Source organism: Lithobates pipiens, unplaced genomic scaffold (genome assembly GCF_037356315.1).
Source record: "Lithobates pipiens isolate NorthernLeopardFrog02 unplaced genomic scaffold, aLitPip1_a1.2 Scaffold_16, whole genome shotgun sequence".
NCBI lineage: Eukaryota > Metazoa > Chordata > Amphibia > Anura > Ranidae > Lithobates > Lithobates pipiens.
The window spans coordinates 653,251,751-653,278,631 of NW_027507748.1; the positions used below are offsets into that span (position 1 = coordinate 653,251,751).

The following is a 26,881-nucleotide window of genomic DNA, read 5'->3' on the forward strand; positions in this document are numbered from 1 at the left end:
CATGCAGAGGCCGGGGCAGGCAGCAGACAAGAGAGTGGACAGGTTCATGCAGAGGCAGAGGCATTCAGCAGAAAAGAGAGTAGACAGGTTCATGCTGAGGCAGAGGCAGGCAGCAGTCAAGAGAGTAGACAGGTTCATGCAGAGGCCGAGGCATTCAGCAGACAAGAGAGTAGACAGGTTCATGCAGAGGCTGAGGCAGGCAGCAAACAAGAGAGTAGACAGGTTCATGCAGAGGCTGAGGCAGGCAGCAAACAAGAGAGTAGACAGGTTCATGCAGAGGCCGAGGCAGGCAGCAAACAAGAGAGTAGACAGGTTCATGCAGAGGCTGAGGCAGGCAGCAAACAAGAGAGTAGACAGGTTCATGCAAAGGCCGAGGCAGGAAGCAGACTAGAGAGTAGACTGGTTCATGCTGAGGCTGAGGCAGGCAGCAGACAAGTGAGTAGTCAGGTTCATGCTGAGGCTGAGGAAGACTGCAGACAAGTGAATAGTCAGGTAGAAGCAGAGGCAGGCAACAGACAAGATTTCCCCTCTATTCCTGTTCTGGGAACCAATCAAAATTTAGGATTTTCGATAACTTTCACTCTCAGTGATAATGGGAAACAGGACAAATGGAGGGGACGAATCTCCCTGATGAGCACACAGACAGTAATAAAAACTGACAGGTGTAATTCCTTTCCACTCTATCTGAAACAAAGAAAAATAAAGGTTTTACCTTAAGTTATACTTTCATTTTCAGTTATGACTGGAGTGTACCTTTAATACTTTTCAGCATGGACACAGAAGGTATATATGATATTAAAGGGGTAAGAGCTCCCTGGTGCATTTTATATAATATGTGTTTTCAGTTTAGCTGCCTTTAATATATTTTAAGAAACCAAAATAAATATTTTCAGATTTGTTTCTTTCACTCATTCCTATTGGAAAAAGAAGATATGAATAATTTGTGCATTATCTCCAGTTTGAGCATCACTGCAATACCATTCCATTAATAGCGAATGAGTGACAAGTCTGAATTGCGGATAGGCGATTGTTATGTTACAGTGTTGGTTTCAGAAAGGCAAGACTAATGAATGGTTTATACTTTCTAAAAGCATTAGTGTAACAATAGGCTACACAAGATACTTTATCATTCCAAGGTAACCCTTTACCCCATGGATGCCCTGCTTTAACTGACTGCAGAATGATGGCAGTATAAAGAAGCGCTAAAATTCAGTCCACATCAAAGAGAAACTATAGTGTATTTTAATAGGTATATTTTGTAATAATATTATGTTTTCTCAAATTTGCTTTTACACTTTAATTTTGATCACGAGTTTCACATTTTAAAGTATCTTGTATTCAATTTGCCCCACAGATCTGCAGAATTCATAAGTGGATATCTGTATAAAAGCCAATGAAATCAGCATGTTTGCTTAATAAAAGAATTCCAAGTATGGGAATTTTGAAAAAGTTGCGATGGTCCAGCAAATACCATACCCGTCATTAGGAAATATATATCTGATGACAGATTCCCTTTAAAAAAAAAAAAAAAATTGACAATAAACCATATTAGTTTTAAGGGAACAATTAGAGCCCCAATGATCTACTGAACACGCTAGATAGCTTATCCTGTTCTAAATTGTATCCCTAGTTTAAACTTGTGATCTGAATAGTGGCAGCTGGTGGTATTTTTTATTTTTTGGTAGGTGGGGGGCTCTACGCCCCAAGCCCACCTTTTTTTAAAGCCAAGTAGAGCCTCAGGCCCTAATAACGTGCTCCTAAAAAATATAACAAAACCCCCACTGGAATCCATGTATCCGATGCCCTGCATGTAGATTAGGGGACGGGCACGTGAATTAGAGGGGCATCGCCCCCCTTGCCCCGTATGGATGGGCCATCACTGGATCTGAAGAGCATATGACCTCCTCACCACGTTTCAACCCCCTAAATGCTGGAATGCCATGCCGCAACCACATTAGGGGGTATAACTGTTGCCACGGCTACCAAGCAAAGCATCACAGCTGCAAAATATGTACACAACCAGCCGGTGCCATTCCAGCTAAAGTAGGAGCAGATGTGGGGAGGTAAAAACACGACCCAACCATAGGGTTTTACCGCTATCCAACCGCTAGTGTAAACTAGCCCTTAAAAAAGAACTCCAGATATGGTATATTTTTACAAAAATACATTGGTCCAGCTAGGACCAATGTAACATATATACAGTGGAACCATGGTTTACGAGTAACGTGGTTAACGAGCGCTTTGAAAGACGAGCAACTTTTTTTTTTTATTCTGACTCGGTTTGCACGAACAGTATTCAAGCTAATGGCCGGTGCAGTACCGCATTTGGCCAGAGGTGCGGGGGCGCCGGGGACACTCGGAGTGGTTCAGAGCTGTTCGGAAATACTCAAATTGACTCGGAAATACTTGGAAACACTCGGAAATACTCAGTTCCCAAGTGTTTCCGAGCCTTTCCGAGTTCATCCTAGCTGTCCCCGACTATTTCCCAAAGCTCTCCAGTGCCCCCCCACCTCTGGCCACATGCAGTATTGCATATAAAAGAAGTCAATGCGGAACAAAATCTTTTTTCATTGTCTTCTTTTGAAACTCGCTTTGATATGCGAGTGCTTTGGATTACAAGCATTTTCCTGGAATGGATTATGCTCGTGACTGTATATATAACTGGCCAATCCCCCTGGTCGCTAGAAATGTATGCTTCACTACTCCAGATCTCCACTAGCTTCCAGGTGAACACAGGAGTTGGGCCACTGGGCATGGACACCATTAAGAAAATGCTTTGCATTTTCTCAACCAAAGCAAATCATTCTCTGATTGGACAAGGTGGAGAGCGTGGCATCACCACCTTGCTTCTTAACCTTGTCCAATCAGAGAACACTTTGCATTCATTGAGAAGATGAAAAACATTCTCTCAATGGCACCCATGCCCATGGGACCCAAAATTAAGTGAAGATCACTGGAGCAGCGGGGTCTACTACAGTGATTTCCAAGTTGTACGAGGGTCTCACAAGTATGGTCCAAGCTGAAATATCCATACCATGGAATTCAACTTTTAAGGTGGCTGAGATAAAATGTAAAACAGGATAGGCAATCTGGAGATTGCAGCGTGTTCAGTAAATAATTGGGGCTCCAAACTGTCCCTTAAAGTGGTTGTAAATTTTCCAACATGTTGGAAATATTTCCCGACCAACTGGTTCGATCGGACATACTCCGATCATGTGTAGAGAATTTTGATCGGACCAAGTGCCACGCATGCTCAGATCAAATTCCTACATCAAAGCTATTGGCTACTAGCCTGAATGTAGTCCCATCGTAACGAAATTACGTCATCACGTTCTGAATGATCGGATTTTTCGACAACTTAGTCCGACCGTGTGTATGCAACAGTTTCTGACAAGATCCGACGGACAAAATCCGACGGACAAAATCCGACGGATTTGGTTGTCGAAATCTCCTACCGTGTGTACAAGGGGCTAAGAAAGGGGAAAATAACACATCCCCTCCACACAGAACACAGGAACAGAACTTGAGGCTGTCAATCAGCTGGAGATCTCTCCGCTGTCACATTTTTTCTCTTGGCGTCGGGAAAACTCATCAGCTACTCATGCTGATAGCAGAGAAATGAAGCGGGAGAGAGAAATTACACTTAGTGCTCTGGATTTAGACAAGTACACAGTATAGGGGGGATATGTTTTGTTCATATTTCATATCTGAGGTTTACAACTACTTCCAGTCCACCCACCGCGAATATACGTCACTACCTTAACGTTAAATACCGTTGCTATGGCAGTAGATAGCTGCCATAACCCCGGTATTTTTATTCACGTCTGTTGGTCCTCTATCACATAAAAGTGGTCTCAGTGGCAGGTTCGGCAACGAGATCATGTTTATGTGCAGTGGGTGAGGTGCCCCCCTCCCACCATCTCCCAGGTGTCTCCGCCGATTACCAGAGCCTTTGGAAGCGGTGGAAATGATCCGATCACTGGAAAGGATGGGCAGGTCTGGAAGTCGACTGAGGGCATGATGGCCCCCCACTCGACTCTATGCCCTTGGAGGACCGGAGTGATGTCAAATGTCACATTCGCCCTCTAGCCTTGAAGGGACTTTTTTGTTCTATTGAAAAAATAAAGGCATTTAAAAAAATAAATAAAAATGTATTACTTTTAAGTGTAAACGTGAGCTCTGAGGTCTTTTTGACCCCAGATCTCACATTAAAGAGGACATGTCCTGCTTTTTTATATTGCAAGGGATGTTTACATTCCTTGTAATAGGAATAAAAGTGATCCAAACATTTTTTTTAAATGCACAGTGTAAAAAAAAAAAAAAGTTAAAAAAAAAAAAAATTGAAAGCGTCCCATCTCTCCGAGCTCGTGCACAGAAGTGAACGCATACACAAATCGCGCCCACATATGTAAACGGTGTTCAAACCACACATTGCCACAATTGTTAGAGAGAGAGAGAGAGAGAGAGAGGGGGAGAGGGAGAGAGAGAGAGAGAGCGAGAGAGCGCAATAATTCTAGCCCAAGACCTCCTCTGTAACTCAAAACCGGTAACCTGTAGAAATTTAAGGGCAGAAGTTTGTCGCCATTCCACGAACGGGTGCCATTTTAAAGCATGAAATATTAGGTATCAATTTACTCAGCGTAAAATCATCTCTTTCTCATCATGAAAAAAAATTGGGCTCACTTTACTGTTTTCTTATTTTTTTTATTCAAAAAGTGTCATTTTTATCCCAAAAAATTGCGTTTGTAAGACCGCTGCGCAAATACAATGTGGCAAAGTATTACAACAATCTCCATTTTATTCTCTAGGGTGTCTGCTAAAAAAAAAATTATATAATGTTTGCTGGTTCCAAGTAAGTTTTTTAGCAAAACAAATTATTTTGACTTGTAAACAAGTGTCAGAAATAGGCTCGGTCCTTAAAAGAGAGTTCCAGTTGTTTGTAAGATTATTAAAAGTTAGCAGCTACAAAAAGTGTAGCTGCTGACTTTTAATAAACAAACACTCACCTGTCCCACGGTCCAGCGATGCCACCGCCCAAAGTCTCCCTCCTCTTCCCTTCTTCTCCGCGGGTGCCATCATTGCAAGTGTAGGCACCCATCTGTGACAGCTTTCCGCTCCACAGTTGGGTGCGCACTGTGCATCTGCGAGTCGCACTGGACTCTTCTAGTGGCCAGGCAATCTTCTGGGACCTGTGACGTATCCCAGAAGACTGTTGCTAGTGGTTTAGACATTAACCACTTCATCCCCGGACCATTTTGCTGGCCAAAGACCAGACCACTTTTCGGCACTGCGTCGCTTTAACTGACAATTGCGCGGTCATGCGACGTGGCTCCCAAACAAAATTGACGTCTTTTTTTCCCACAAATAGAGCTTTCTTTTGGTGGTATTTAATCACCTCTGCGGTTTTTATTATTTGCGCTATAAACAAAAATAGAGCGACAATTTTTAAAAAAAAATCATTTTTTTACCTTTTGTTATAATAAATATCCCCCAAAAATATATAAAAAACGTTTTTTCCCCTCAGTTTAGGCCGATACGTATTCTTCTACATATTTTTGGTAAAAAAATAATCACAATAAGCGATTATTGATTGGTTTGCGCAAAAGTTATAGCGTTTACAAAATAGGGGATAGTTTTAATGGCATTTTTATTAATAATTTTTTTACTAGTAATGGCGGCGATTTTTACTGTGACTGCGACATTATGGTGGACACATCGGACATTTTTGGGACCATTGTCATTTATACAGCAATCACTGCTATACAAATGCAGTGATTCCTGTGTAAATGACACTGGCAGTGAAGTGGTTAAGTGTTCCTAGGGGTGTGTTACTAACTGTGGGGGGCTGGGCTTTCATTTAGTGAACATTGATCTCTGCTCCAATCACATGGAGCAGAGATCAGCGTCACTTGTTGCTAGGCAGAACGGGGAGATGCTGTTTACAACGGCATCTCTCCGCTCAGCCGCCCCGTGAGACGATTGTGGGTATGCCCACGGCAATCGAGTCCGCGGGAGCAGTGACCGGACTCACGGGGGTCCCGACCAGCACACGAGCGCGTCTGCCGGTGGCGCATTTGCGATGGCAGGGCGGCTTTAAAGATTGGACGTACCTGTACGCCAATATGCCTGCCCGTGCCATTCTGCCGGCGTACATTGGCATGTGCTGGTCGGGAACTGGTTAATGGCTGTGTGTTGAGTTATTTTGAGGGAATAAAAAATTTATACTGTTATACAAGCTGTACACACTACTTTACATTGTAGCAAGGCGTCATCTCTTCAGTGTTTTCACATGAAAAGAATAAAATATTTACAAAAATGTGAGGGGTGTACTCACTTTTGTGAGATACTGTATGTATTTCAGCAGTGGGGTTCTTGGTTTGACTCCCAGTCAGAACACTATATTCGCTGTGTTTTCCACTCTTCTCAGAGTGACGGGAAGTTTCTTATGAAGAGCAGAGAAGCTACGGAGCCAGCGTGAGTGAGCAGCTACCCCATTATTTAACCAACGCCACGGAGGAGGCAGTCATATTGGCCACTGGGACATCAGGACCAGAAGCAGAGCTGATTGCATACTTTTCTCCCCTGTAGGGGTACACAGATCTGGCGAGTGCATAATCAAGAGGGGAGCATGAAAAAGTCAATTATCATTGATACACAAGTTATATTTTTACTGATTTGTTTTTATATATTATATTTCTGTCTATAGATACTATACACTAGTAGTATTTGTATTCCCCTAGGCAGTATCTGTTTTCCCCTAGGAGGTTTCTTATGTAGTCTTTAAATACTTCCTTACTATTCTCTCATCATTTTTCAAGCTCATTAACACTTGCAGGCTTGGCATAGTAGCCTTGGGATACACACATATGCAACTGCCACTTGTACTTACAATTATACCAATAGTTGGACTAGGATTATAATTTATTTAGGTTAGCCTGAAGGCAGCACCACTTTATGATAAAAGTTGAAGGTTTTCTGAAAAATGATACTGTTGCCGTATATTGTAACACCAGAATTGTATTCATGCACACTTGTACAGCTAGTGACAGGTCCACTTTAAATTTACACAATTGTTGTTTGGGATTTTTACCGCAATAGGAAAGTCGTGGTGGAATAAAAAAAATTATTACAGAAGAATTATTGGTTCCCAGCTAAATGTTTTATTACACTTGCTGCAGCAGGGGACCCTTGAAATGTTCAAATACCATAAATTATGGTTGCCAATTGTTATCATTTGATACGTTGATACGCTTAATGCAACTCTGCATTTCCTCAAGTCTTGTAAAAGCTTACAATGTATTTGAAGCTTTAATAAAATTAAAATAAAGATAGTGAATAAGAAAAAAATTATTACAGAATGCATCCATAAAACTCTGGCTGCAAAGCATGCTGGCAGACTGTGTTAAACCTTTGGAAGTTTTACCCCCCTTCATGACCAGGTTACTTTTTGCGATACGGCACTGAATTAACTGACAATTGCATGGTCATGCAACGCTGTGCATAAATGACACCTATTTCATTTTTTTCCCCACAAATAGAGCTTTCTTTTGGTAGTATTTGATCACTGCTGCATTGTTCATTTTTTTGTGCTATAAACAAAGAGACTAGCAATTCTGAAAAAAAACAAATAATAAAAAATAAAAAAACATATTTTTTACTTTCTGCTCCAAAACATATCCAATAAAAAAAATAAACGTTCTTCATAATTTTAGGCCTATATGAATTCTGCTACATATTTTTGGTAAAAAAAAAAAAAAAACAATAAGCGTATATTGATTAGTTTGCTCAAATTTAGAGCGTCCATAAACTATAGTATATATATATATATATATATATATATATATATATATATATATATATATATATTATATATATATATAGGATTTTTTTTCCGGTAGTAATGGGAGCGTTCAGCGACTTATATTGGACTGCAGACTGCGATATTGCAGAGGACATTCTGACACTGACACTTTTTGGGAACCAGTGACACCAATACAGTGATCAGTGCTAAAACTATGCACTGTCACTGTACTAATGACACTGGCTGGGAAGGGGTTAAACAGCTAGGGCGATCCAAGGGTTAAATGTGTGCCTAACCAGTGTTTTGGTGTACACTGTGTGCTGCTTTTATTAAGGCAAGTGATGGATTTTCTTTCCCTGCTGTGCAGTGGAAAAAAATCCATCACCTTACCGCTGACAGGACAGAGCTCTGCTTTTTTTTACATAGGCAGAGCTCTGTCCTGTGTGTCTTCCCGACTTGATTATCAAGTGACCAAGGGAGGCGGTGTAGATAGAGAAGGGAAGGGGTCCAAGAACAGAGCCTTGGGGGACCCCCACGGAAAGGGGCAATGCAGAGTAGGAGACAGAGTTGTAGGTAACACTGAAGGAGCGCTGTGATAGGTAGGCAGAGAACCAGGATAGAGCAGCATCTTGAAGGCCAAGGGAATGGCGTTTATTAAGGAGGAGCGGGTGGTCAACAGTATCAAAGGCCGCAGAGAGGTCAAGTAGTAGGAGTATGGAGTAGTGGCCATTAGTTTTAGCAGTTAGTAAAGCATTAGTGAGTTTTACTAAGGCAGTTTCCGCGGAGTGTTGCAAGCGAAAGCCAGAATGTAAGGGGTCAAGAAGGTTATTTTCACTGAGGTAGGAGCTAAGATGGTTGTAGACTAAGCGTTCTAGAAGTTTAGAGGTGAATGGGAGCAATGAGATGGGTCTTAAGTTGTTCAGGTTGGTGGAGTCCAGTGAGGGCTTTTTAAGTATAGGAGTGATCTGTGCATGTTTTAGAGTGTAAGGGAAGGTGCAACTAGACAGGGAGAGATTGAATATATGAGTGAGGGAGCATAGGATAGAAAAGGGTGACTGTAGTAGTTGTGAGGAAACAGGATCCAAGGGACAATTGGTTAGGTGGGCATCTGAGTAAAGTTTTGCAACCTATTCAGTAGTAGCCAGTTCAAAAGAGGAGAGTGCTGAATGTGCTGTTAGGCAAGGTATGTTGGGTGGGGGAAGAAGTGGAGGTGTCTTCACAAATTGCATCAATCTTGTCTTTGAATTGATTAGCAATCTCTTGGAGAGTGGGTGAGTTAGTGGGTAGAGGGAGAGGAGGAGGAAGGTTGAGAAGACACGACGGGGACTGGATGACAAGGTATTAATAAGAGAGACAAAGTAGGTTTGTTTGGCAGAATGGAGGCAGGAATTGTATTTTAGAAGGGCAGATTTATATAGGGTGAAGTCCTGCAGGCATTTGGTTTTACGCCACAGTTGTTCAAGAGCACGGCAATGTCTCTTGAGATTTCTAGTGTTGTCAGTTTGCCAGGGTTGTAACGGTCGGGGTCTAATTCTGCGTGTGGTTAGAAGAGAAAGTGCATCTAATGATGATGAGAGTTAACTGTTGTAGACAGAGGTGGCCAGGTCAGGACAGGGGAGAGATTATGTCATATAGGTGGTCAGTAGCAGAATAGAGAAAAGAAGGATTAAAGTGGCGAAGGTTCCTACAAGTAATTGTTTGCTGCTTGGAGGGACTGGTGGTTGGAGGCAAGGATACAGTGAAACTGATGAGTTTGTGATCAGAGAGAGGAAAGGGGGTGTTGGTGAGGTTGCAAGGATTGCAGTAATGGGAGAATACAAGGTCGAGGGTATTACCATTGGAGTGAGTGGAAGTATGTGTCCATTGGATTTAAAAAACTAGGTTAAGTTGAGAAGTTGAGCTGTAGCTGGGCTGTTAACATTGACAGGAATGTTGAAGTCACCAAAAATGATAGTGGGTGACTTCAACTGATGATATTTGCTACTGCCCACATCAACCAACCTGCCCATTCTTGGATCTGAAACCTGATTGGTTGCTAAGGTTCTAATTTTACACCAATTTCCATAACTCAGGAATGAGCCCTATTGTTCTAAATGTCCGAGAATAGCCAAGTTCTTTATTGTAATGATAATGGGGTGCCAAGAAATGGAGACCTGTGCCTTCAAATTAATGATTCGCCACGGGAGGTTAGCTGGAGACGCAAAGAATAACAAACATAAAAACCATATACCAGGGATACATTCAGACAGTCGGTAAACATTAATTTGGGTTACTGCCAGCATACACTTGTCACAACCAAATTCATACAGTGACTGATTAAGGCACACCACTTGAATCAACGTGACCACAGGATCATTGCTAATGTGCAGCCAACAATCAAGATAATGTGTTGTTAATGCTACAAGGTAAAGTCAGAGCCAGACATGTACCCAATAGCCAAGCCAAATATACAAATCACTGTGGACACCCATTCCAGTAATATCTCAGATCTCAAAGATGATATGTATGATCTGGCAACCATGAATACAGATCCAATGATACAATGAAGGGATAGCTGTCCTAGAGCAAGCACCGCACTTGGGATGAGCTTGGGTTCGGGCCAAACGTCAGCCATCAAAGATGGAACAATGAGCTGCAGGCAGGAGATTTCCCACCCCACTACTGCACTGATGTCATTGACCCACTATATCAATGACAATGACCTAATATGGTCTTGTGCGTATATTGGGTCAATGACGTCATGAGCATCCCACCCATTTGCGTACGTAGCTACGGGGTAGGAAATATCACACCGAAGCTCATTGGCCCCTCAATGACAGCTAACTTCGAGTTTGGACTGAATCCGAGCTCATCCCTAATCCTCACATATGAGAAAGTATAAATTAACAAGTTAATGGTAATAATAATAATAGATGGACCCATGATTTTTTTTAATCCAAACTGTTTTATTATTTGTTGTTGCATAAAGTGACTATACACTTGTACACAGATATAGACATAACAGATGACCAGTACTATCCATCAGCATACAGGTTAGGCGTCAGTAAGTTAGAGCATATAGGTTATCATTCACTTTGATAGGTCAATTTAGTAGAAAAATAGCACTTGAAGCAACTTCTATGGAATCAGTAGGGAACTCTCTTTTTTTTGTTGGTAGTCTAGAAATCATTCAAAATAAAAGTAACCAAGTACTTAACGAAACAAAGTTTAGAACATAACATGATACTCTCTGCTCTCCTGCAAAGCATCCCCACATATGGCATCCAGTGGGCTAAAGTCTCAGCAACCTATCCATCACTAACTGTGGTGCAGCAAGTTTGGGATCATCCAACCAAGGCTGCCAGATAAAGTTAAATTTTGACGCAGCATTCCTATGTCGATAGGCCAGTTGTTCCCGGAAGAGAAGGGAATTGACATAAGTAATCCATTGTTTCCAGGGACAGCACTGTAGACGCCATCCAGTATCGAGCTATACGTTTTCTAGCCAGGTACAGTAGTCTGGTAATCATAATATACAACACTCTCTGATAATTTCCTCATCAACTGCACCTAGTAGGCACACTAAGGAGTTAGAGGTACCAGTATCTTGGCTAGACGAGTAACATACTGTATGATCTTGGTCCAATAACGATTACGTTTTGGTCATCTCCAGATCATATGTATGAAATCACCTTGCTGAGCTATACACTTCAGGCATAGAAGGGAATCTCTCAGACCCCCAGGCATACAATTTTCCAGGTGTTTAATGTTCTGTGAAATATAAATAACTGTGATAGCCTGTGAGACGCAGAGACAGATACAACCGGAATCATCTCTAAGCCCCTGTAAACAACGGCCGGAGATTTCGACAACCAAATCCATCGGATTTTCTCCGTTGGATTTTGTCCGCCGGATCTTGTCCGAAACTGTTGCATACACACGGTCGGACTAAGTTGTCAAAAAATCAGATCTTTCAGAACGTGATGACGTAATTTCGTTACGATGGGACTACATTCAGGCTAGTAGCCAATAGCTTTGATGTAGGAATTTGATCTGAACATGCGTGGCACTTGGTCCGATCAAAATTCGCTACACATGATCGGAGTATGTCCGACCGGCCCAGTTGGTCGGGAAATATTTCCAACATGTTGGAAAATTGGGTCGGACGGATATTTCGACGGAATCAGTCCAATGCATACCACACACAGTCGGATTATCCGACGACATGGTCCGATAGGACACATTCCGACGGATTCTCCGACCGTGTGTACAGGGGCTAAGAATATATCCCACTGATCTCCGTTTATATTTCCAATGTCGGTCACCCAACAAGCTCTACATTTTAGAGAGGCATGGTCCTGAATAGAAGACAATAGTACTAAGTATACTTTAGAATGAAACCCCTCCAGGCATCAGCCTGGAGGATCTCTAGCAGCAAAGAAGAAGACACCTCTAGTGGGAGTGTTTGCTGGACATGGAAAGCGTGTCTAAGCTGGAGATATTGGTAAAAACATCTCTTGGGCATAGAAAATTCTGCACATAATTGTGCATAAGACTCCTGTATAAATCTGTGGGAAGAACCATATGCCCTTTTGCCTCCATATAGAAAATCCCCTGTAGTTTGTTTAGTTCTGGATATTTAGGGTTATTCCACTGAGGAGTAAACCCCAATGGGCCCTACACAGACAAGGCCTCCCTGGTTGGACCCATGATTTTAACAGATAATTAAAGCCTAATGCCCAGTACACACGAGTGGATTTTCCGTCTGAAAAAACTTGGATGGTTTTTCTGACGGAATTCCACTCAAGCTTGGATTGCATACACACAGTCACACAAACTTTCTCGGAACTTTCGACCGTCAAGGTGACGTACAACACTATTTAGAGAAGTCCAGTCCCTAGACAAGGCTGGAGATGATTACGGAATGTACCAGAATTTTAGCTGTATCACCCATGAGAAAGAGATAGAAGCAGGAGACTCTCTCTAGCTGAAGGCAGCAGATGGCGGTTAGTGTACAGACATGTGCAGACAGCGAGAGGGCAGAATCAAAAATGACCCCTAGGCTGCCGCTGCAAGCTTGTACTGTTGGAGAGAACGGAATGTCATCATCAATGATTATTACTTCAGGCAAAGAAGCAGATCAGGGCGGAGAAAAGAGAAAGCACGTCTGTTTTGAATATTGCAAGGGTAGAATATGATAATTAAAAAAGAAGCTATTTTCAGTACATCCCATTCTATTAATTATCTTCTTATACAATAGGCACGTGAAAGATGTCCAAAAGAATGAACACCTAATGAAAATTGCTAACATTTTTAACATATTTGAACAGGCAAACCTTAGATCTTCATTAACCACTTGCAGACCGGACCATTTTGCTGGCCAAAGACTAGACCACTTTTTGCGATTCAGCACTGCGTCGCTTTAACTGACAATTGCGCGGTCATGCAACGTGGCTCCCAAACAAAATTTACGTCCTTTTTTTCCCACAAATAGAGCTTTCTTTTGGTGGTATTTGATCACCCCTGCGGTTTTTATTTTTTGCGCTATAAACAAAAATAGAGCGACAATTTTGAAAAAAACGCATTATTTTTTACTTTATGTTATAATAAATATCCCCCAAAAATATATAAAAAAACATTTTTTTCCCTCAGTTTAGGCCGATACGTATTCTTCTACATATTTTTGGTTAAAAAAAAAATCGCAATAAGCGATTATTGATTGGTTTGCGCAAAAGTTATAGCGTTTACAAAATAGGGATAGTTTTATAGCATTTTTATTAATTTTTTATTATTATTTTTTTTACTAGTAATGGCGGCGATCAGCGACTTTTATTGTGACTGCGACAGTGGGGGACCCATCGGACATTTTTGACACATTTTTGGGACCATTGTCATTTATACAGTAATCACTGCTATATAAATGCAGTGATTCCTGTGTAAATGACACTGGCAGTGAAGGGGTTAACCAGTGGGTGGCAGTGTAGGGGTTAAGTGTTCCTAGGGGTGTGTTACTAACTGTGGGGGGGTTGGGCTTTCATTTAGTGAACACTGATCTCTGCTCCAATCACATGGAGCAGAGATCAGCGTCACTAGTTGCTAGGCAGAATGGAGAAATGCTGTTTACTCGGCATTTCCTTCGGCGATCGAGTCCGCGGGTCCCGCGACCGGACTCACGGGGGTCCCGACCAGCGCGGGAGCGTGCCGCCGGCGGCACGCTCCCGATGGCAGGGCGGCATTGAATATTGGACGTACCTGTACGCCAATATGCCTGCCCGTGCCATTCTGTCGACGTACATCGTCGTGCGCTGGTCGGGAAGTGGTTAAAAAAGTGATATACTTGGAACAAATTACACATAAAATTGACATGGTGTATTAATTCTCAGTCATTTTTCCGACTTTCCAATCAATAAATCTTCTGCCTTTGTTGTTTGAACTTTGGATAGTAAAACATTTTTTTTTCTTCCAGTAAATATCTTATACAGCCCACTTCCTGTTTCTTGTCTGATAAAAAAACCTAGGCTTATGACATCATGCACAGCTATCTCTCTCTCACTCTCCTGAGAGTTTGCCAGGAAGGGAGTGGGGATGAGTCATAAGAGGGCCAATGAGAGCTGCAGTGCTGGAGGTGTGCCTCTGAAATTCCAGGAAGTGAACAGGCAGCAGCTCCAGCTGCCCACAGTTAAAATTGATGCAGCCAGACTCAGTACAGGGAGATTTCTACTGCATATTTGGGAAGTACAGAATCACAGTATATATAAAATAATATGCAAAGTGGTTGGAGGGAAGCTTCAGAAAGGCAAATATGTTTTTATTTCAAATTATGTAAGCAGACTGCAGTTCCTCTTTAACTTTTTGCTGACCACCCGCCACAGATATACTGCTGTAAGGTGGCTCGGCTGCACAATTTGCCGCACTGGTATGTTGATTTGTGCACTAGTATCCGTGTGCGTGCGCGTGCTCCGATTGGAAAGCTGGGGGAGGGGGGCAAACAGCGAGTAAAAAATACAAACATGTTATACTTACCTGCTCTGTGTGGTGGTGTTGCACAGAGCAGCCCCGATCCTCCGCTTCTGGGGTTCCCCGCCAGTGCTCCTGACCACTCCCTACTATGAGTTCCCCCACAGCAAACAGCTTGCTATGGGGGCACCCAAGCAGGCTCTCTCCTGAGCCACTGCTATGTGTGTCCATTCACACACAGATCATGCAGTGTACCTGCAGCTCTCCTGTGGGTTAGCAGCACTGAGCCACAGACTTCTATTATATTCTGCAGGATTGGTGCAGTTTCTGAAAGAGCGCCACACCTGTAAGATGTAATAGAAGTCTATAGCGAAGTGCAGGTAACCTGTAGGAAAGCGGTAGGTGCACTGCGCTGTACCCGCTGTGGGTGTAAACTGCAGAGCATCAGTGTGAAAGCAACCTTATAGGGGGCTCAGGACAGCGGTTTGGGGGGGGGGGCAGTAAAACCCCATAGTTCATTGTGGCCCCTGACTCATTACCAAAACATTTAAGTAGCCCTTACACTTCAAAAGGTTTAAATTATTGCCAAATGATTTTATTAAATCATGCAACAGGTTAAATCATCTAAGTGACATAGATTTTAAACAACTGCTAATTTGTCCAGGTCTGACCGGCTCAGCAAATTCAGGCCAGTAGCTGTGCATTTCCTAACAAAAAAAAAAAAAAAATATGTCCAAGAATCCTACAATTTTATTAAGTGCATTCATCTGCAATCAGAAATTTTACTTGAAAGAGAAGTCTGTTTAGAAAAGCCTTTGCTGCGCAAAAAGAACTTTAGAGCAAGATTACAGTTTACCATTGAACACAGGCAAAGACCAGGCCTTCTGGAACAATTTGATAAAGACTCTGTACCAGTAACAATAGACGCATTTGCCTCATACAGAAGACAGTATTTCAGGACAAGAACCTTGTAACAACTGTGAAAATGGTGGAAATCTTACAGTTTGGATTTGCTTTGCTGCTTTGGGCCTGGGAAGCTTGTAGTTATTGAGTTAATTCTACATCATATCAAAGTGTGCTTGATGAGAATGTGAGGCCATCTGTCCAAAAATTTAAGTTAAACTGCAGATGGGTCTTTGAACCAAAAGCAAACTTAACAAATCTAAAGCACACACAATCAGATTTTCCAATGGGAAATGTTGGATGTCAGTCTGTTGGTGGAAAATCCGACCGTGTGTATGTTCCATCGGACAATTGTTGTCAGACTTTCCACCAACAACTTTGGCTAGCATGTCTTCAAATTTTCCACCAACAAATGTCTGTTGAAATCGATTAAAGTGCCTGCATTGAAAACTATATAATTTAGTTAGGGGTTGGTATCCTCTTTAATTATGTTGCAGAAATGGGGGAAAGAAGGGATTAGCACGGATTACTCCCAGTGTCTCACCGTGCAATAAATGCCTGTTGTCGGACTTTCCGATCGTGTGTACACAAGTCCGTCTGACAAAAGTCCAAAGTACAAACACGCATGCTCGGAAGCAGAAGCGGTCGGTCTTGTAAACTAGCATTCGTAATGGAGAATTAACATTCGTGACGTGGCAAATTATGAAATCTCAAAATGCAGCGCACATTCTCTTCTTCGTTAATGGGATAATAATGAAGCTGCTTTGCTGGTGATACTGATGGAGTTATTGCAAACAAATGTTCAAAGGCTTTTTTTTCCTAGTGATATCAAGAATAATATTATTATGCCTTTTTTTTTTTTTATTTGTGCAAGTTACCACAACACCATTATCCCATAGTTTTTAAGAACAAAGATACAACTATGTTGGTATCCCTTGCCAATTTTACATTATATTTTTTAAAATGTAACTGCCTACTCTCAAACTGTAATTTGAAGTAAAACACATAGCCAAGTATTATTCTCCACAATTTTTTTAATGTGCATTAAAAAAAAAAAAATAGACAATAGAAATTAACCAAAAAGTGCATTCTATGCATTCAAAAATATAGAAAATATACCAAATGAAATTATTATTCAACCCAAAAAATTATGTCAAAGCAATATCTCCAAGGCCAATAATAAATAACACGTTATCTCCTCCGATTCCGCAACATGGCTGGTTGACAAACTGCCATTTAGAAATGAACTGAAAAGCACGAACTGAAAAGTGCGACTCAACACTCACCAAACTTCTACTAACACAAAATTAGCAGAAGGAGCCCAAAGGGTGGCGTTAAAGAGCTGAAAAATCACGTAGTATGTCACTACGTTTGTAATTCTTTGCCAACATTTGTGTGACGTGTGTATGAAAGACAAGATTGGGCCAACACCCTTTGGACAAAATTCCACGGTTTTGTTGGCGGAAAGTCAGATCGTGTGTATGAGGCATAACAAGGAATGGCTCAAAAAGAAGAACTAGAGGATTAAAGACTGACATAGTCCAAGCCCTGATTTGAATTGGATTCAAATTTTGTAAGGGGATTTTGGAAATGGACAATTACTGAATACTTACAAACATCTTGCATATCAAGGCATTTAGCATGGAGAAGTGGTCAGGGAATTGTGAGGTCAATGTCAAAGTCTGGTGGGCAGTTATATAAAAGTCATGATTTCTGCTGAAGGGGCAATAACAGCTTCTGAGGCCAAGGGTGAACTTATTTTTCCTGTAATACACCTATTGATATTTTTGTTGAATAAATGATTGAAAAAAGCTAATTTTTCATGTGTTTTATTCAAGTATATCACATTTATCTATGTTCGAATAAAGATCTGATGCTTGCCTGCTTAAATATGTTGAAAAAGTGACCAATTGCCATGGGGTGTATTTCATTTTTTACATAACTATATAAGACAATACAAAATAACATGATAAATTTAATATGTAGTCCACAACCAAAAAAAAAAAAAAAAAAAAGGCTTACTTTCTTCGTCGATTTGTCTCAACTGATAGTTTTTGTGCACGTTGCCTAATTATTTTCTGTTCATCCTGCAAAGCTCGCCGTTCTTCTTCCCAGTCTATTTCCAACTGTGTTTTAATATGTCTTATGATAAAACATGGTTAAGGAAAAGTGAGATAAATACTTTATAAGGATGTTTGAATACAATTGATTCTAAATAGAATATTGTTATGTCTGCAAAACCAACCCTATTCACATCAGACCTGGTTCACATGGGTGCACTTAAAGTGGAAGGCAAGCGAAAACCTAAATAAGCTTAAATTTACTCCCACCCCCATTCTAAGCCTATGGATATGTATACTTACCTGTTCTAAAGTAGCTATGGTCCAGTCACATGATCGGGTCCCAGCGCCAGCTTCAGTGTAGACGAGGGACAGCCGACCATGGATGCCCCATAGTAAGCCTACAGGTGATGTCATAGCCCAAGCTCTGTAGCCGTTGGCAATCTCCCCTCTACACTGAAACCGGCACTGGAGAGATCATGTGACTTGACTGGAGTGACTTTAAAATACGTAAGAATAGGCAGCTTTCCTTTACAGGGTAGATAGAATAAGCTTAGAATGGGGGTGGGAGTAGATTTAAGCTTAAATGACCCCACTTTGGAAAGTAGACACCCCAAGCTATTTACTGAGAGGCATGTTGAGTCCATGAAATATTTTATATTTTGCCACAAGTTGCAGGAATATTACATTTTTTTTTTTTTTTTTTGCACAAAGTTGTCACTAAATGATATATTGCTCACACATGCTATGGGCAGAAGTGAAATTACACCCCAAAATAAATTCTGCTGCTTCTCCCAAGTATGGGGATACCACATGTGGGGGACTTTTTGGGAGCCTAGCCACGTACGGGACACCGAAAACCAAGCACTGCCTTCCGGGTTTAAATATAAAACGCTACCAAAAAAAACTGTTAGCGATTGCAGGGATCAGGCCTGACTCTGCGAACGCTGCAGTTATGTGTTTAGTGTTTTGTAAGTGACAGTGATCGATCGATACTGCACTTGGGTGGGCTGGGCGGAGGGGCAAAACGCAGGTGCCAGCAGGTATCTGGGCTGATCCCGCTAACAATGCGTTTTTTTGGAACCCTAAACTGCTGGGGACGCTAGTATAGATCTGATCAGTCAGATATTGATCTGTTCAGATACTATACCACTACGGGAGGTTTATGCTTTGCGCGTGGGTGTTAGCGGTACTGGCACTAACCTAGCGCTGCCTGGGGCGACGCAGACCCTGACCCTAAAACCTAATTGATATCACCCGCCGGGTGATCAGGGGGTTAAACCTTTATTGGGTAATAAATGGTGGGTGCCCTGATGCTATAAAAAGCAAACTAACTAACCAGAGTCACCCGTAACACTTATACGGTGATCACTGATGAACGGGTTAACTAGGGGCAATCAGGGGGTTCAAATTTGTATTAGGTAGTATATGGGGGTCCCTGGCGCTATATAAAAACCTGACGGGGAACCTAAAAAAATAACTAGCTACCTAGCGACACTAGTGACACTAATGCAGCGATCAGAAAAATGATCGCTTAGTGATACTGGCAAAAGGGGGTGAAAGGGTTAACTAGGGGCAATCAGGGGGTTAAAACCATTATTGGGTAGTATATCGGGGTACCTAGCGCTATAAAAACCTGGCGGTGAACCTAAAAAAATAACTAGCTACCTAACGGCACCAGTGACACTAATGCAGCGATCAGAAAAACGATCGCTTAGTGACACTGGCAAAAGGGGGTGAAGGGGTTAACTCTAGGGGCAATCAGGGGGTTAAACCTTTATTGGGGGGTAGGGGGCTACCCTGGACCTAACACTAACTGCCCTGACAGTTTTTACTGTCACAACTGACACTAAATGCAGTGATCAGTAAATAAATGATCACTGCAATCAGTGACACTGTGACTGCGAGGCAGGGGCGGGGGGGGGATTTGTGTGCCTACATGTCATTGTAGTGTTGGTGCACACTTACTTTCAGTGTCCTCCTCGTAATCCGGTCAAAAAGACCGCCCCGAGGAGAATGACATCACTTCCTCCCTGCCTGTGTTTACTATACACAGCGGGGGAAGCTTCTCATTCGCCAGGAGCGATCGAGAGGGTATGGCCAGAAACCAACGGCCATCCCCTCATCCCAGATCGCTCCTGAAGCGAAACGGACCGCCGTATCCAGCGGGAGGGGTCCGATCAGACCCCCCATCAGCTGGAAGGCGAGCACGTAAATGTACGTGCTTGTGCCTGTCAGTGCCATTCTGCCGACGTACATTGCCATGCGGCGGTCCTTAAAGTGGTTGTAAACCCTTACAAACCACTTTGACCTACAGGTAAGCCTAGATTAAGGCTTACCTGTAGGTCCAAGAAATATCTCCCAAACCTATACGGTTTAGGAGATATTTGCCCGAAGACGGGCACCGCTATCTGCGGCGCATGCACCGTAGACAGCGGCGCGCAGGCGCACTGAGCGGGGCATCATCGATGACGGCAATGCCGCGAGTCTCGGCTCCCGTGCGCATGCGCGGGAGTGACCTCATCGCTGCTCCAGCGAATCACAGCGCCGGAGCAGCGAGACCCACGGAGACCCACCAAGAAGATGGACGCTCGGAACTACAGGGGACAGCGGTGACTTCGCTGGCTCCTGTGTCAGGTAAGTGACACATAATGGACTACTATGTGATGCATAGTAGTCCATTATGCTTTGCCTTTACAGGGAATGAAAGAGGAAGTAAACTCATCAGGGTTTACTTCCTCTTTAAGTTGTTAAGTACACCCATGTCAATGAGGCCTAAACTGAATACCCAGATGTTAAAATGAATAGTTTATTAGCAAAAAAGACTAACAAATGTGCTGTGCCTCAACTAAATACTTCATTGCTTATATATATTATACACACACACACAGTGCCTTGAAAAAGTATTCATATCCTTTGAATTATTTTCATATTTTGTCATGTTACAAACAAAAACGTAAATGTATTAAATGTATTTTGTTGGGATTTTATGTGATAGACCAGTGATGGCGAACCTTGGCACCCCAGATGTTTTGGAACTACATTTCCCATGATGCTCATGCACTCTGCAGTGTAGTGGAGCATCATGGGAAATGTAGTTCCAAAACATCTGGGGTGCCAAGGTTTGCCATCACTGTGATAGACGAACACAAAGTGGCACATTATTGTGAAGTGGATGGAAATTGATAAACGGTTTTCCAATTTTTTTTTACAAATAAATATCTGAAAAGTGTGGCTTGCATTTGTAGTCAGTCCCCTTTACTCTGATACCCCTAACTACCAATTGCCTTCAGAAGTCACCTAATTAGCAAATAAAGCCCACCTGTGTGTAATTTAATCTCAGTATCAATACAGATGTTCTGTGAAGCCCTCAGATGTTTGTTAGAGAATCTTAGTGAACAAACAGCATCATGAAGGCCATGGAACACATCAGACAGGTCAGGGATAAAGTTGTGGAAAAGTTTAAAGCAGGATTAGGTTATAAAAAAATATCTCAAGCTTTGAACATCTCATGGAGCACTGTTCAATCCATAATCCGAAAATGGAAAGGGCATGGGACAACTGCAAACCTACCAAGATATGGCCGTCCACCTAAACTGACAGGCCAGGCAAGAACATTAATCAGAGAAGTAGTCGAGAGGCCCATGGTAACGCTGGAGGAGCTACAGAGAGCCACAGCTCAGGTGGGAGAATCTGTCCACTGGACAACTATTAGTCGTGCACTCCACAAATTTGGCCTTTATGGAAGAGTGGCGAGAAGAAAGTCATTGTTGAAAGAAAGCCATAAGAAGTCCCATTTGCAGTTTGCGTGAAGCCATGTGGGGGACACAGCAAACATGTGGAAGAAGGTGCTCTCGTCAGATGAGACCAAAATTTAACTTTTTGGCCTAAAAGCAAAACGCTATGTGTGGTGGAAAACTAACACTGCACATCACCCTGAACACACCATCCCCACCGTGAAGCATGGTGGTGGCAGCATCATGTTGTGGGGAGGCTTCAGCAGGGACAGGGAAGCTGGTCAGAGTTGATGGGAAGATGAATGGAGCCAAATACAGGGCAATCTTTGAAGAATACTTGTTAGAGTCTGCAAAAGACTTGAGACTGGGGTGTAGATTAACCTTTCAGCAGGACAACAACCCTAAACATACAGCCAGAGCTACAATGGAATGGTTTAGATCAGTGGTCATCAACCCTGTCCTCAGGGTCCACTAACAGGCCAGGTTTGCAAGATAACTGACATACATCACAGGTGATCTTATTTGCTGCTCAGTGATTGCAGTATTCTAGTCTACATCTCCCCAAGGTAATATATATAAAACCTGGCTGTTAGTGGGCCCTGAAGACGGTTGATGACCACTGGTTTAGATCAAGGCATATTCATGCGTTAGAATTGCCCAGTCAATGTCCGGACCTAAATCCAATTGAGAATCCTTCAAGAAAACTTGAAGATTGCTGTTCACAGACACTCTCCATCCATGTGGGCAAAAATGTCGTCTCTAGGTGTGCAAAGCTGGTAGAGACATACCCAAAAACTTGACAAGACTTGCAACTGTAATTGCAGTGAGGTTCTACAAATTATTGAGGGGGGCTGAATACAACTGCATGCCACACTTTTTCACATATTTATTTGTTAAAAATGTGGAAAACCATTTATTGTTTTTCTTCCACTTCACAATTATGTATGGATCTATCACATAAAATCCCAATAAAATACATTTAAGTTACTGGTTGTAACATGACAAAATGTGAAACATTTCGATGGGTATGAATACTTTTTCAAGGCACTAATATATATATATATATATATATATATATATATATATATATATATATATATATATATATATATATATATATATATATATATATATATATATATATATATATATATATATATATATATATAATGTGTGTTAGTGATGATGCAGGCTGTTGGGTGAGTGTACTGCAGAACCACATGTCAAGCAGCAGGCCAAGGTGCTCCAGCATTGTAAATGGCAATCTTCGATGCATTCCATTGCTAACTATGAGAAATATATAGTAAAATTCAGTGTTGTACTGTGAATCATTTTATTCCTTTTAGTAGCTCCCAATTTAAAGCTGAAGCTTATACAGTGGTACTGGGTTTCAGCACATATTGCCCGTGCCAACCCGGCTTCTAGTAATAGCTGTTTCCGGTGGTGTGGCCATCATGGGGATGTTTTCCTTATCTGGTGGACCTGCCTGCGACTGGTGGGCTTTTGGTCCAGAGTGTTTGGTTTGCTGTATTCCCTGTTTCATTTGAACACCCAAAATGAGGCTACATTTGCCTTGCTACATTGCCCCATCCTGGGCTTATTTGCTTGTCAGCAGAAATTGGTAACCTACTTTTCAAAAAGGACGATCGCCCAGGCATGGAAGAAACCTACAGTTCCTTTCCAGGGAGTGAGAGACCGCTTGACAGCCATAACGGTCAATGAACAAATGTCCGGTATTCTTAAAAACACACACATGCTAAGTTCATTAAAGTTTAAGAACCACAGTTGATGTATGCCTTCCCTGATCTCTCTCCGGCAAGTATGGGTCGGCTCTATCTGGTATCTTAAGAAAACCCGGATCTCCTATTCTTCTACTTTCTCCTTTACCTAACCTTTATCTTCTTCTTTTCTTTCCTCCCTGTTCTTCTTTACCTCTTGCCAGGTTCCTAAGCCCTCCTTAGTTGTCTATAGCTGGCCAGAACTATTTCAAAAAATGTTACTAGAATACAAGTCCTGGCTACTTTTGCACTCTATGGGGTTAGCCCCAAGCTATAGGTATGTTGCATTTAGGATTTCTGTGCTTGTTTAGATAGGAGGCCTTCCCTCCTTTGTTATACTGTGTATTTTGTGTTTGTTATGCCGCCAGTCATAGCCCCTGCATGGGGAGACTAGGTGCTTTTGGTATTACCATTGTGAGGGGTTAGCTCGGCAGCGGGTGTGTGTGAACCCCCTGGATGGGTTCACAACACAAAATCAGGCACAGCAGACAGCGTTGTAGGTGCAAAAAAAACAAAAGATGCGGTTTATTTATGCTACATGCATTGAAACATAACAGCCAAACAAAAATAAAACATGAAAATAAATCCTGGTCAGCTTTACCTCTAATTACCCACTTAGATTCCCTAACAACTGAGTGCAGCCTTGTGCTGCACCAGTCCCTGTCTCTGTTGTAGAGGTTTGCCACACAGGCGTTAACTCACCGCACAGAACAGGTGTCACACTCCCCAGTCTATACAACACAAAACTGGTTCCAGGATGGAGCATCTCCCTAAGCATGCTGGGGTTTTTTGTAGAGGTCTTAATGAGCCCACTTACTTCAGCTGGGCTCATTAACTCTTCCCCTCTAATTGTAAAAGTCTGCATAAAGCCTGAATCTAGGGCACACATATTTCCCATCCTGGATACAACCAGGTGACTTTACCTGCGTGCTGCCACATACCCCCCCTCTTGTTTCAACCTTGGGGTTGTAACACAAGCAGTCAGACATGCATGTATCCGAGACAAAGCATCCACATTCCCCATTTTAACACCAGGGCGATGCTTAACTGTAAAGTTAAATTCTTGTAAGGCCAGGAACCACCTATTTACCCTTCTATTGGTCTCCTTGTTCTTTATCCACTTTAAGGCTAGGTTCACACTATTGCGATGCGGGAACGCCGCGAATCCGCGGCGTTTTCCCGCATCGCTCACCTCCCGCCGGCAGTTCACACTGCCCTATGCGGACGGCTGGGGGTGTCAATGTTATGTTAATGACACCCCCAGATCCGTCGGCATATCGCAGTGCGATCTGCCGACTCGCACAGGAATCGGATCGCATGGTGTGAACCCCCATGCGATCCGATTCCGTTGCGGACCCAAAAAAGGGTCCTGTGCGAGTTTGCTGCGGGACAGCTGCGAGTTCAGCCATACTATCTGTATGGCTGAACTCGCAGTGCTACGGAGATCGGATGTGATTTGCTGTGCGAATCACATCCGGATCTCCCCCCGCAGCAGTGTGAACCCAGCCTTAAGGAGCGTGATCAGTCACCAGGTCAAAGTGCCTACCTAGCAGATAGTACCGAAGGGAATCTAGAGCCCACTTCACTGCTAAACATTCCTTCTCAATCGTGGCGTAATTTACCTCATGGGACTTCAACTTCCTGCTGAGGTAAATGACTGGGTGCTCTTCCCTGTTCCAGACCTGGGATAACACTGCTCCTAACCCAACGTCTGATGCATCAGTTTGTACAACAAAGTCCTTAGAGAAGTCTGGCGAGTACAACACTGGCTGGCTACATAAAGCTGTTTTTAAGGACTGAAATGCTTCTTCAGCCTCTGGGGACCATTTAACCATAACAGACTCTTTCCCTTTTGTCAGGTTGGTGAGGGGCACAGCCTGAGAAGCAAAATGGGGAATGAATCGTCGATAATAGCCAGCGATTCCCAGAAAGGCTCGTACCTGTTTCTTGCTGTTGGGACGTGGCCAACTCTGTATGGCCTCGACTTTATTGACTTGGGGTTTTATCACCCCCCTCCCAATAGTGTACCCAAGATATTTGGCCTCCTCCTGTCCAATGGTACACTTCTTTGGATTGGCCGTAAACCCAGCTTCCCGGATAGAGTCTAGGACTGCTTGTACTTTTGGCAAATGTGAGACCCAGTCTGTGCTATGGATAATCACATCATCCAGGTAAGCTGCAGCATATTTCTGATGGGGCCTCAGAATCTTATCCATTTTCCGCTGGAATGTTGCCGGTGCATTCTGTAACCCAAACGGCATTCTCTTATATTGGAATGCCCCATCTGGGGTTACAAACGCAGTTTTCTCCTTGGCCGACTCGGCCAGGGGAATTTGTCAATACCCTTTGGTGAGGCGATTCAGTTCGCATTGTGCGCTATACAAGTATTTCATTCAATTATTCATCAAGAGTTGTCATATATCGGGCTGTTCCCAGCCGGTCAATCAACTCATCTATACGCGGCATGGGGTAGGTGTCAAATTTTGTAACTTTATTTAATTGTCGAAAATCGTTACAAAACCGCCAGCTCCCATCAGGTTTGGGCACTAGTACGATAGGACTGGACCAGTCGCTCTGGGACTCCTCTATCACACCCAATTCCAGCATCCTTTGAACCTCCCCACGTATTGCCTCCCATCGGGCCTCTGGTATTCTATAAGGTTTTAGTTTTACCCTTTCTCCTGGCGGGGTGATAATGTCATGCTCTACGCCAGATGTTTGTCCTGGAAGCTCAGAGAAAATCTCTTTGTTACGAAGTACAAACTCTTTAACCTCCTGTTGTTGGGGTTTCGATAAGGTGTCTGCTATTCCAACCTCAGGAACTAAGCAATCAGGCTGTACTTGTGACAAAGTCTCTGCGACTAGGGATTCCCTATCCCTCCAGGCTTTCCGCAGATTGACGTGATAGATCTGCTCCGGCTTTCGCCTTCCTGGCTGTCTAACCCTGTAGTTCACCTCACAAATTTTTTCAATTACTTCATATGGACCTTGCCATTTGGCCAGAAATTTGCTTTCAACCGTAGGGACTAGCACCAAGACCCTATCCCCCGGGGAAAAAGTACGGGTCTTGGCCCCACGGTTGTACACTCTCTGCTGTGCTAACTGCGCTTGGGTTAAATGTTCCTTTACAATTGGCATTACCTGTGCAATTCTATCTTGCATCAGGGCGACATGCTCAATCACACTCCTGTGAGGAGAACTCTCATTTTCACAAGTTTCCTTGGCGATATCCAGCAGCCCTCTTGGGTGTCTCCCATAGAGCAACTCGAAGGGTGAGAAACCCGTAGAGGATTGGGGTACCTCCCTAATGGCAAACATCAGATAGGGTATTAGACAGTCCCAATTCTTTCCATCTCTATCTACCACCTTCTTTAACATTTGTTTTAGGGTTTTGTTGAATCTTTCAACCAACCCATCTGTTTGGGGGTGATACACAGATGTACGCAATTGAGTCACTTTGTACAACTTGCATAATTCTTTCATAACCTGGGACATAAAGGGTGTACCTTGGTCCGTAAGCAGTTCCTTACAAATACCCACGCGGCTAAAAACAAGAGATAGCTCTTTGGCTATGGTTTTGGCCGAGGTATTTCGGAGAGGAATTGCTTCCGGATAACGGGTGGCATACTCCAATATAACCAAAATGTACTGATGCCCCCTGGCGGA

General features: G+C 42.8%; 1 protein-coding gene across 1 annotated transcript in view; it reads right to left on the bottom strand.

Moving 5' to 3' along the window:
* The window catches only part of CEP126 (centrosomal protein 126), a 132,109-nt gene that overhangs the window by 94,753 nt on the left and 10,475 nt on the right, over window positions 1-26,881 (bottom strand). The window contains exon 2 of the mRNA XM_077484397.1: window positions 17,663-17,782. Coding sequence (XP_077340523.1) covers window positions 17,663-17,782 — 120 coding nt within the window. The remainder of the gene's footprint in view (window positions 1-17,662; window positions 17,783-26,881) is intronic.